The sequence below is a fragment of the Branchiostoma belcheri genome, unplaced genomic scaffold (assembly GCF_001625305.1).
Source record: "Branchiostoma belcheri isolate BF01 breed outbred unplaced genomic scaffold, Haploidv18h27 scaffold22, whole genome shotgun sequence".
NCBI classification, from domain to species: domain Eukaryota; kingdom Metazoa; phylum Chordata; class Leptocardii; order Amphioxiformes; family Branchiostomatidae; genus Branchiostoma; species Branchiostoma belcheri.
This window is the reverse complement of record NW_017803713.1, coordinates 1,961,134-1,973,541: the sequence shown is the minus strand read 5'-3', so window position 1 is coordinate 1,973,541 and position 12,408 is coordinate 1,961,134. Positions and strand designations below refer to the sequence as shown.

The following is a 12,408-nucleotide window of genomic DNA, read 5'->3' as shown; positions in this document are numbered from 1 at the left end:
ACCCTCCTTCAGTGCCTGACATGTTTGTGCCATCAGAGTATGGGGTTATGTACATGTACCTATCTACAGCCATGCTTGTTCATTGTTCATTGGAATACAATTGCCAGTAATTTCCCATGAGGCTTTTGCTGGAGGATTTCCCTAACACTAGGTTCTCTTCCATGTCTGACTCCCAGACTGAAATGTTACATTCCATCCACGTAATGTACCTGCAGGTGTTCCAGTAAACACATCAGTCAAAAGGCTTATAGTCACAATAGGAGGGAATCATGTGAATGAAAACATGGCTTTATCCACATCATCCTGACAGTTCCATGCAGAAGGGCAGAGGGGACTGCTGCCATGAGATCCATGCTATCCCTGCATGATAATGTGCCCACTCCAATTATTTGATGGAACTGCTGTCTGTTCGCTGAGCTGTAAATCTATCGCCCGTGCTCAGCTGCAGTGTGACAATTCAGGTCACACAGTGTCTCAGGAGGGCAGTGTTTCATTAGTGCGAGTCTTTACATTCATTTCACCTTGTACAGTATTATAGGCACTGTTATGTTGTCTCTACCCAGCCATTTTTAATGCTTTACCACATACTTCTAAGACCCAATATTTAAATGTGATGAACACAATAAATCCTGATCTATCTTACTCAAGGTTATAAAGAACAAGTCAGTTACTCTACTTTTTCATTATGGTAATAGAAGAGGAACTATAGAAGGCTGGTGTTTGAAAGGAAAATTATGATTTCAAATAAGGTGCAAAGAGGTGGTCATGTAAACTCACATTGTAAAATAAAATTAACTTAACAGTAATAAAGCACAATACAGGGCTGGGGGTAGTAACATTTCAGTTGCTTCCTTATAACACTGAATGTGGCTAAATTGTCCATCAATCCCATACACATCAATCCCATACTCAATATCAACTAAAATCAATATATCCTATGGAAACCCTGTGTGTGAATATGCTATTGCTCATATATGCAGTGTTTTGTGTGAGATGGACAATACAAAAAAAAAAACCACTAATTCTTGTCCATTTGATTCTCTTCCTCTGTCACTGGTGCTGATGAGGTGTTGTTGTGCTTCTCTCTTGGTAAGAAATAATCTTTTTCTATGATAGCAAGCCTGACTAATAATGAAGTTTTTCTGTTTTGCAGATCCTTCAAGTAGTGTTGATGTGGAGGCCATGTCTGATTCCAGTAGCTTTCTTGCATCTGGAGACACACAGAGTGAGACAGCAACCCACAGTGACGCAATGTCTTCTGTCAGCAGTGTTCCAGAGTCCCAGGACAGTAGCCATGGCAATGGCTCAGAAGCTGAGGGTTTTTCAGAGACTGGATGGGTGCCATTTGTTGATGATACCAAGGAGACAATAAAGAGACAGGCACCGACATCAGCTACAGACAAGACAACAGCAAGGTCAGACAGCACCTCAAGTCAGCCATCTGGCTGGATTGGCTTTGAGGAGGGAGACACAGCTTTTCTAGAAGCCTTGGAAGCAGACTGTAAGAAAGATGAGCCATCAAAGCAGTCCAGTAAGAAACCCATTTTGACAGAACCCCTAATTCCACCACCACAAGGGTCCGAGTTTGACTTTCTCATGAAAAAAGGAGAAAAGGCAAAGAGTCCTGATACCCTGGACTTCCTCATGATGCAGTCAGGCCTTACACCTACCCAGCCATCACCAACAAATCCCTTCCTTGCAGATATTGCTGCACAGCAACAGGAAATGTCTCCAACAAACCCATTTGGGACACAAGAAGGAGCTAAAAAAGATGCTTTTGATCCATTTGGCACACAGCAGCAATCTAAGGCTGTAGATCCATTTGAGGCTGAATTGGAAAGAGATTCTCTTGAAGCAGAGCCTGTGGCAATGCCAGATGACCCTTTTGCCCCAAAGAATGGAGACACAGCAGTAACAGAGTCTTCCAAATCAAAGGATGGTGTTAACGATTTATTTGCTTTGTGTTCATCCAAACCTGCGCAAGCTCTCAACTTGTTTGGCTCTTCATCCCTGGATGCTGCAGAGCCTGCAAAAGACCCATTTTTGTCTCCAAAACCCACAGAACCCGAGGTAGACTTGTTCAATATCCAGTCTCCCACAGCACCAGGAGTTGCACCCCCAACCTTCCTTCCCATAGGCATCATGCAGTCAGAGGCAGTTGAGCCAGAGAAAGAGTCTCCTCACTTCTCCCCACCCCCTGACTCCCTACCCACCCCCATTGCGCCAGCTCCTGCCTCAATTCCCTCACCAACTGAAGCTGTTATAGCACCAGTGGCTTCTACACCACCACAATCCAGTTCACAAACATCACCCCCTCAACCACAGCCACCAGTAATAACCAAGCCATCTACTCCAAAAGAAAAAGCTCCTCCGACTAAACCCTCCCAACCAACCAAACCCCCTGCCCAGCCTAGCCCAGCCTTTGATGCAATAGAAGCAGCAAAGCTGTTGGGGCTTCCTGGTGTTCCTGTAACATCTGCTGTCAAAAAACGAGTACCACTGAACCAGCTTGCTCAGGCAAAGGTTGTCACCAAAAGCCCAGTCCAAGAAACTGCAAAGAGCCCAGTAGAGGAAGCAACTGGGACAACACCTCCAGAGATTAAGTCTACCCATGTTGAAGAGCCAGATCCATTTGCTGCTCAGCCAGCTGACATGTTTGAGGATGCTTTTGTTCCAGATGAGTTGAAAGGAGTACAGAAAACTGCCCCAACAAAAAGTGCATCTGCTAATTTTGAAGATGCATTTGTTCCAGGCGATCTTATGGACACTGATGAAGCGGGTCCAACAAAAAGTTTCTCTGCTAATTTTGAGGATGCCTTTGTTGTACAGGAGTGGCCAGAGCCTGAGCAACCAGCAAGCCAGAAGAGTCCAACCACTCACTTTGAGGATTCTTTTGTACCAATGACAGAAGAAAGACCAGCACCAGAAACGGTAAAGAAGACCACTTCAGCGACAGATTTTGATCTGTTCAGTGACACAGAGACAGCAGCTGAACCCTTGTCAATGCCAGCTGATCCATTTGCATCAACAGGAGGTGAGGTCAAAACACCAGAGTTGTTTACTAGTGCAGCTAAAGCTGCAACGCCACCAGCAGCCATGACCATTGACTTCTTTGGCTCTGTTGCAGAGGATCTGCCTCCACCAGACTTGTTGGGAGGATCACCTGAGGCTGAACTGAAACCAGCCATGATACCAACTAATGCTTTTGTACCTAAGCCTGCCGAAGCCACAAAGCAAGAGATCATGGAAGGACAAGCTGCAGCTCAGCCTGAGACCATGGCCATTGACCTACTTTCCTCACCATCACAGCCAGAGGCACCCGCAAGCAATGCTGCCGCACCTGCCATGCAGTCAGCTGGAGAAGGCGATGACTTCTTTGCACCTTCGCCACCGGCTGCAGCAGCAGCTGATGACATGTTTGCATCCCCTGGAGAACCTGCAGCAATGCCCGATGATCCATTTGCTTCAAAGCCCGGTGACGAGGCTACCACCCCAGATCTGTTTGCTGGAGCAGCAGGTGCTGCAGCAATGTCTCCAAGCATTCCATCTCCCCCTACTGCCATCTCACCGTCCAGACAAAGTCTGAAGTTAGAGGAACTAGATCCATTTGCCCCACAGAAAAGTGCCTCAAAAACAGGCAGCCCTGTCAGTAGTCCCCCAAAGAAGACAGAAGTAGTTGCACCTCTCGCTTCTCCAGAGGAAGAGCTCAACTTGTCCCCAGTGGAGCACATCTCGGTGGCCGACATCAAACCTACAGCACAAAGTCCAGTGGAAGATGCTGGCTTAGCCATGGGACCTCCCTTGACTACCATCGATCCCTTTTCCCCAAAGGCAGCTGTTGGCTCCCCAGCCACCCCTCCAAGACAAACCAAAGTGAAATACAATCCTTTCAAAGCAGAAACTCCAACCACCCCACCTGATGAGGAGGCCTCCCCTTTCCCAACTGTTAAACTTCCAATCAGTGTTGTACAGCCCTTTCCTGCCAGTCCAGACAGCTCACCATTGGATGAAAGCTTTCCTCCAAAATGTGAGGAGGACGGCTGGTACCTCATGCTGCGTGTTCCAGAGAAGAAAAAGTTCATCGGCCAGAAGAGATACTGGACTCCAACGTACACAAGACTTGTGGATGGTAACATGTTGAAGTTATACTATGAGAAAAATAACACTGAACCATTCAAAGAAGTACAGCTGCACTCCACTTTCAGTGTAAGCGAGCCCACTCTACAAGCATACAATGAGAAGGGCCGGATACATACAGTCAAGATAGAATATGTCTCTTACAAAGAGAAGCGTCTTCTCCGTCCAAGGGCCATCATCGATCACATTCCTCTAGCCTCTACTTTGGTAAAGTTTGGAACTCTTGAGTATGATGACCTCTTAAATTTTGTAAGGGCTGTAAATGATGCTCTCATGAAGCTTCCAGCGTACCGAGATAGGGGAACAACATACATCGAGGATGAGATCACGGTTGAAGTGACAGATGAGTTTCGCGGCATTGTGGCACGCTCAGGTGAGATCGAGAAACAAGCTGTGGAGGTCAACATCCAAACACTGGTGTTCATCACAGGCATGCCAGAGTGCGTCTTGGGAATGAACGACAAGCAGATTCGAGGAAATGAAGTTGTCCGGCGCCAGGACATCATTCCCAACAAAAGTGATGAATGGATCAAGCTCATCAATCCAGAATTCCACAGCTGTGTCAATAAGGAACATTTTATCAGCACAAGGCAAATCAAGTTTTGTCCTCTTGACGGGAACAAGTTTCAACTCATGCGATACAAAGTCAAGAGCAACAAGAAGGAATTACCACTTGTTGTCAAAGCAAGGTACATCAACAAGGGACCTCACTTTGAGCTCAGATGTGACGCAACATGCACAGGGTATGTCAACAAGAAGGATCCAGAAGCTGTCCCCTGTGAAAATATCATGATCCGTCTGCCTGTTCCTGACCTGTGGATGAAGTACCTGCGGAATGAGACTCCAGTGGGGCCCCTCGGCACCAAGTCGCTGCGTTCTAGCAAGAAGAAGCTGCCCAAGGGCTCCGCCACCTTTGAGCAGTACACGTCTCCCAGGATTGAAGTGTCTGTTGGAACGGCCAAGTACGAATACGCTTTCAGGTCTATAGTATGGAAGATAAGCCGGCTGCCTGAAAGAAATCAAGGTGATTCATTTCTCTGGATTTTGTAATATGCAGTTGATAGGGCTACCACAGAACATATTTGATCACTGGTTTATTTACATTTGGAAAGACACCAAAAGTATTTTGTACACAGTAAGTTGAAAATGGGCATTTGACAGCTACAAAATATTTTTTATTTGCTCATCATCCACTACTTGTCCAATCCATCATTTAAATTAAAATTCTTGTGGCACAGTTTGTTATGTACTAGGTAGTTATACTGTGAATACAGAAGGATAGATCAAGCATATGAATGACTTTAATGTACGTATACATAATGCATACTTTAAAATACATCAAATTTCCTGCTTACCTAGGTCTTGAGGATAGAGATAAGGTCATTATAATGTGTACTAGGTACTAGTATTTGACTCTTGTCATTCTAACTGACCCTAACTGTCATTTTCCCTTGCAGTTGTTCCATTCACTGGCAATGTCCCATTCACTGGCAAACCCCTTCCTTTCACTGCTAGCAAAGAGAAAACAGGTAAAGTGACAAATACATGAAGTGGTCACACTTGCTATCACTGTGAATGTCGATAGCTGTATTTTTCTTTATACCCTATCATTACATAGATGCCACATCCTTCCTGTATGTCTTGTCTCCCTCATAGCCCATGCCTGGCATGCCTAACTGTACACTGTTGCACCTGCATGTCAGTTGTTTTTCCTTTCCCAGTCCTCTTATTTTCCAGACTCTGCTGGTTAAATGTTCAAAAGCTGGTCTAGCACAAAGTACATCTGTATACCCTACCCAAATCATTATACCATCACAATACCATGGTCTTCCAGTAAACAACACAAGCCCTGCCATGAGACTCAAGTGCCAGAAAGCCTGTAATGTCTCCTGACTTTGTTAAAGGATGGTTGGGGGGTCCTGGCATAGTGTCAGTAAACATGAGATCCCATCAACATTCTACACTGTATTTCACCAACACAGAGGACCATCCATATCCATATTGTTGTCCCCCAGGAGCGTACTCCACCCAGACCCTGATCTGTAGGATTGACATGGCCAGTGAGCTCGACATCCCCACATCTCTTGGGCCACACTTTGAGGTGGACTTCACCATGCCCCAGACCACCGCCTCCAAGAGTATCGTGCGGTCCATCTCCGTGTCCAACCCGTTAGCTGCGCCGGTAATCCCTGAGAAGTGGGTGAGGTATAAGGCACACTACAGCTACAAGGTAGCAATCGAGAGGGAGGAGGATCCGGATCCATGCCCCAAGACTGGGAATTCCGACTATGATCATCCAATAAACAGCCGTCCTGAGTAAGAACCAGCTCTGTCTAGAGGAAACTTAACTATGCTTAATGTGATTGTGTGGACTTAACCAATTGTAATATGTGCTGTTGTCATGTGTACTTGTGCAGTTGATATACATAGCTGGTTGTACATATGGTGTTTGCATTGTTTTCTTTCCTCCTTTTAATGACATGTTGTGTTATATATGTAATGTTATATGATACATTCATGTGTACATTTATAATGTACATGTTCTACTAGTCCCAGTTAAGTGGGGTAAAAAACACTAAGTTCAGAGGCAATGCTGGTCTTTTCTTTCCCTTCTCCCTTTTGCTTTAACATCTTCAGCATTTATGGAACCAACACCCTTATTTTCTTCTGCATATAATAATCTTATTGGGGCTTCTTCTGTTTTTTGTTCCTGGAAGTACCAGTGGCCTTTGACAACCATGGTGTCAAAAGCTTTCTGTGGATATATGTTCCTTCGAATGTCTTGGTTTCCTGGTTGAACCTCTTATTTCAGTCTTTTGCGGTAGTAGTAGCTTCTATCAGTTCCACTACCCACCCTTAGTTCACTTTCTTCGTACCAGTGCCCCAAGACTGCTTGTATTGCTAGGTAGTTGCATTCGAAAAGTGCAGTGTATTTTGAAATTCACAGTTTGTGGGTACAAACTGCTTAGAATGTTTTTCCCCTTCCCTCTCTCCCCAAATGGTGCAGAACTGAGGACTAAGATGATTTGGTGAGTCCTGTGTCTCTTCCTATGGTTCATATAGAGTAGGTCATATAGAGTAGCCTCCAGTTTGCAATTCTGCGTCCTTTACTAGAAGAAATATTGTAATCACAGGGTTGCAGCTACAAAGCCTGGTGGTTCTGGACCCTGATTTGCTTGTTACCAGTAAGGATGCATCCTTTTGGAGGGGACATTAGCTAGCTTTTGGCCCCGTGTACATGCCACAAGCATCTCAAAGAGCCAAGTCCTGACGTGGAAAAGTGACTACATCACAAGATGTTGTTCCCTTATCTTGGTACACAGTGTGAGTGGATCAAACCTACATTCCCGGATCACACACACCGGATGACCTACTCATCAAAATGCAGAACTAACATGTTACTAGTATTATACCACAACATGGTTTACCTGTTAGATGATACAAATAAAGGTCACGTCAGTCCACTGTCGAGTCATGAGAATATTAAAAGCTTCAATGCAGCTTAAAATAAGAAATGGGGGTCTTGTCAGGAAAAGCACATATTTTTGGCAAGTCATAATGTAGGCTCCTTAAGACACCTGACAATCTTTACCTTTTTTACACTCAGGCTTTATGACCCAAAGTCAACACGGCCACCTCCTTGTGCATATAGAAGACTTAAGAATTACGAATTCCTGTGAGTGATGGAGCTGTGGTATGGTGGAAGGTGGTTGTGCTGTGCTGCGATGGTCATTACAGTCAACGTACAAACATGCAGTCCTGACCAGTAACAAACTGACCTACGCACTACTGTACATCAACGTCAGCATTCAACTGTGTTCAGGTTTGTAGCTGTGGTCAAGAAACTGTTATAGAATGCATTAAGGATAACTATGCTGGCTTTACATGTTTCATTCCATTGATATGAGATGAACAGAAACAGTGTACATTGTCAGGTGTTTGATAATCTTCTCATGCAATATGAATGTAATAATTGTAGCAATAGTCAAAGTTCCTCACAACACCACCCTAAACAGAGTACTATGACATGTTCACAGTGATTTGACTTTTGAGATAACTGTTCAGATACTGTAATTAATAATATATGTTGTGATGGAATTCATCCCCCCCAAAAAAATCATTTCCAATAAGTCAGAAGATACCAGGAATTACCTTGTCAATCATGTGGAAAAGTGACTACAAAGTTCAAATCACCACAAAAAGGGGTGTTGTGCAGTGCAGGGTGGTACCATAGATGAAGTAATGCAGCACACAAAATAAATACAGTCGTATGTATGGTGTGTCCGGAATATACTCTCAGTGTCATCAAGGTGATGTGCAATGATAACTTAATGGTGAGCAGTAGCAGTGCGTGATGTAGACATGTAGTCTGCTCAGAATGCAGATGTAGTATAGCTAGGTAGATCACTTAGTGTAAATGTTGTCATCAGCACTCAGGAGCTAGTAGGAGATTTGTAGAGTGCTGTAGGAAATTGTAGCTGCCTTAATTGTGGTTAAGTATGGAGTTAGGTGACTTTTGTGCAATAGCAACTGTTTCCCAACAGTAATGCTTTTATTTAAAAAGATAATAAATGGAAATGAATGTGTAACTTGAACAGAGGTACGTGTACCATGGCAGTAATTTTGTAGTAATTTGCCTTCCAGATGATACTGCTGTATTCTCGAAATATTCCGGAAATTTTCAGTTGCCATTTTTTAATGGTTTGGAGTCACTTTGGACATATCAAATCAGCCAGTGGGAGCTGTTTTGTTTATATATTTGCTGCATGTTGTTTTTAGTGTTCTTTTTTTTTGCTGCTAGAAGTAAACAAGATTGCATTTTTGACCATTTGTTGTCATTTGAAAAAGATATGCCATGCCAAACACTACCAAGATGTTATATCTGTTTATATTTGCATTATATAATACAATTTAAAACCTACATTCATATATTTGAGACCACTTACACTATTTCCACAGTTGATGTTTTGATAAGTAGTTTGAATATTGCATTCCTAACAGATGATGTGATCGGGAAGTGTCCAAGTACTGTAAGCTGTGTTTGCACTATTTGCAGGTATCTGCAGTTATGTTTGTTGTTGACTTCTATTACAAACTTAAAACACATTTCTCAGTCACTATGCTCCTCCATGGAAGTTTAAATTTCAGCTACCTCCATGACTGTATACATTTGTATGTGTACAGCATGCATACAATACTTGTTCAGCTTGAGCGCAATTTAGACTTATTACGGGCACCATCTCATTTTTGGACCAAAGATTCAATAATATAGTATGAATTGTGATAGGCTACAAATGAAGGGCAAGGCTTTTCATTACCATGTTTCCTCCAGTCCAGATTAATTACGTAAGGATGTAGAATACTTCATTTTTACAGTAAGAGGCTACTCATACCATGTGGACTTCATTGTCGATTTGATATTGATTATTGATGGTCCCATGTGGTCATCACAGTTAAGAAGTCACTCTGGATGTGAAAATGGCAATACATGTGGGTAATACCATGTTATTATATAAAGGTAACATAGCACTTCATAGAAGAGGCAAAACAGTAATTTACCTTGGAGAGATGTTAGCATGAAAACCATCAGTCTGTATTATTGAATGTTATCATACATGTAGCTAAACCTATCAATGCAACAGGGATTCAGATTTTCCAAACTTCTGTATATCAGTACTGCTTTTCTCAGGAATATTTTCAGACATGTCACCATTTACTGGAGTCTCATGTCCGTAGTGACATTGTAAGGGTTGTTTTTTTCCAGAGAAAGGCTGTAGTGATGTGCAAAAAAATAGCAAGTCTGAATTCTTATGTATTTGAAAAAAATTAACTTTAAGTTAAAGTAACAACAAGTGCAATTTCTCAGGACTAAATGATATTTCACAAGATAACAAATACATGCATGGCATTACAAGGGTAATGAAGGTACATTTGTTTAAGATGACTCAGATGAATACTAGTATATTTATTTATTCAAGATTTCTTTTCTTGAATTTATAGAGAAGTTCTTCTGATAGTCGAACCTTCTTTTACTACATGTTCTCATTTTTATACTTTCAGTTCTGTTTTTTTAGTATTTTCAATACAGAGGCTTACTTAGGGAGAGGCAGCACATTTCCAGTCTCACTGGCTGGTATTATTTAACCACAACTATAACAGAAAAGCCAAGAAAGCTTTTGAAGTAGTGTCTTGAATTCTCAGACAAGGTTGCTAAAGGATTTTTTGTGATGTGAAGTTGTGTCAAAGTGATGTTATGGTATTGTGATAATTTATTTGTCCTATTCATGATTTATTTAAGGAAAAATGAAATAACTGATTATCACAGATGTACTGGTAATATTGTATATCAGAAAGGGTTTTGGTTTTGTACATGTTTATGAAGTCACCATAGGTGCAATGTATAAGTAAAATAGAAGTGTGTACATAGAAGTCTGTATAGATGGCACACAGTGTGTGTAAGGTAATAATTGTAGCTAATTATGCAGCAGTAGTCAGAATAAAGAGAATTTTAGATGAGACTTTGTCTTGTCTTGTTTATATTCTTCTTCTTGTACATCTGATACAATTGCTTTTCATCTAATTTATAACTTGGTAAGAACTAAGATAAACTCGGACAAGAATTAATGATTTAGTGACTGACTGCTGTCCTTTACCTAACTTGCATGCCCATGGAAACGGTTCCATTCCCCAGGACAGGAAGTGGTGAGTCGTGGCCTAGTGTTTGTTATACATGTACATGTACTTGCCAACAAGAGATATTTTCCCCATTAACCCATTCTTATGACCAGCGGGACAATAATTTTCATAAACTGAAATAACATGGCATTTCCAAGGAAAGGTAGGAAATGATAATCACAAATTCATCAAGTATGTCTGCAAATATCACTGGTTGGTTACTTAAATTTGGAAAGACACTGGAAATTTGGAATCATCAAGAAACTTTCAAAGTTTCGAGATTACACGTCACAGACAATGCAGTGAGAAAGGTTAGTAATTTGAGAGCATATATCCAGTATGAAGCTAAATGTCAACATGATACATGGCATCATTAAATTTTTCCATAGAATTTAATAGTATAGGAATCTAAATCTTACACATCAGTGACCAGTGTGTGATTTAATAATTGACAAGAATAACATTTAAATTGTCTTTCCAAGTTCAGAAGTGGAGAGTGGAAGGTGTTATTTCCCATACTATACTTATACTAGACACAAATGGCCACAAATACTGTTGAGTCTTGGGGGAAATGGGGCTGCGAGAAAACTATACGATTTCCCCAACATCTGCTTGAAGATTACAACGAGTTGATACGCGTTCCTACCTTCTTGCCGCAATGGTTCATTCCTAGACAATTGGGCAATTACGCGGACCCCTCTAGTCCATATTGGAGGGTATTGACGAGTATATAAGCGCAGTACTGCAGAGCAGCATCGGCTTCCAACAAGCCCACATCGCAGGGAGGGAACGGGGCAGTCAAACTGAAATCCTGCCCGAATAGGTCATTATGACCACGTCTTCTGCAGTGGTAAGGAAAGCAGCATGTTTTGTGTCCGTGGTTTTAGTGTTGAATGGTCAAAATTATAAGGGGACGCTGCACGTAGGCCGCGCCATTTGTAGCCATTTTGGCTGGTTGGAAATGTAAGGAGAGCGCAGGGGAGAGCGCGATGACATCTGCGCAACTTGCTTTGTCCTTCAGGCAAAGACATAAAAGGCCTCGATCTGCGACTTTGTGAGAACAATCTTATTTCAATCCCTGGTAAACAAATGTTACAAATGTGTTACTATAATTACTATAATTTGTATTTGGCAAAGGACGTGTTTTGTCTTTGTGTACCGAACAGAAAGCACAGCGTCTGCTCTTACTGTTTTCCATAAACTTGATAAAGTTGTCACCATTTTGCTTGGTTCTCTGTACCGGAAAAAGAAAAAAAATTATGAAGCAACAATAAAAACATTTCATCACAGGAAAACAAGGAATATTTTTTTATTTACTCGATGTAAAAAAATAACGTGAACAAATATGTTTGGATTTGTGTGGCCGCGTGAAGCCGTCAAGAAGGTCGCAGCTGCCACGGCACCTTGAACCAACTATAACCTGAGTTGCCATATAAAACAGTAAAAACGCATGAATAATGTTGACTTCCACGACTTTCAGTCCAAGTTGTACAGGAGTGTTATCGACGATGTCATCAACAACGTAAGAGAAGCCTTCCTCGACGAACAAGTCGACGAGCAAGTCTGCAGAACTCAAGCAGGTATGTGACAGCAACC

General features: G+C 42.0%; 1 protein-coding gene across 3 annotated transcripts in view; it reads left to right on the top strand.

Annotated features, from left to right (window-relative positions):
• LOC109470325 (protein stoned-B-like) overlaps nucleotides 1-10,651 on the top strand; it is a 20,531-nt gene extending 9,880 nt beyond the window's left edge. The window contains exons 3-7 of one of the 3 annotated variants that reach the window (XM_019769243.1): nucleotides 1,154-5,161; nucleotides 5,595-5,666; nucleotides 6,153-6,453; nucleotides 7,145-7,166; nucleotides 7,745-7,836. In XM_019769243.1, coding sequence (XP_019624802.1) covers nucleotides 1,154-5,161; nucleotides 5,595-5,666; nucleotides 6,153-6,453; nucleotides 7,145-7,157 — 4,394 coding nt within the window. In that variant the 3' untranslated portion in view covers nucleotides 7,158-7,166; nucleotides 7,745-7,836. Of the gene's footprint in view, nucleotides 1-1,153; nucleotides 5,162-5,594; nucleotides 5,667-6,152; nucleotides 6,458-7,144; nucleotides 7,167-7,744 lie in introns of those variants that run through there. The other 2 variants (XM_019769242.1, XM_019769244.1) reach the window with 2 other exon arrangements.
• The last annotated feature ends 1,757 nt before the right edge of the window (nucleotides 10,652-12,408 follow it).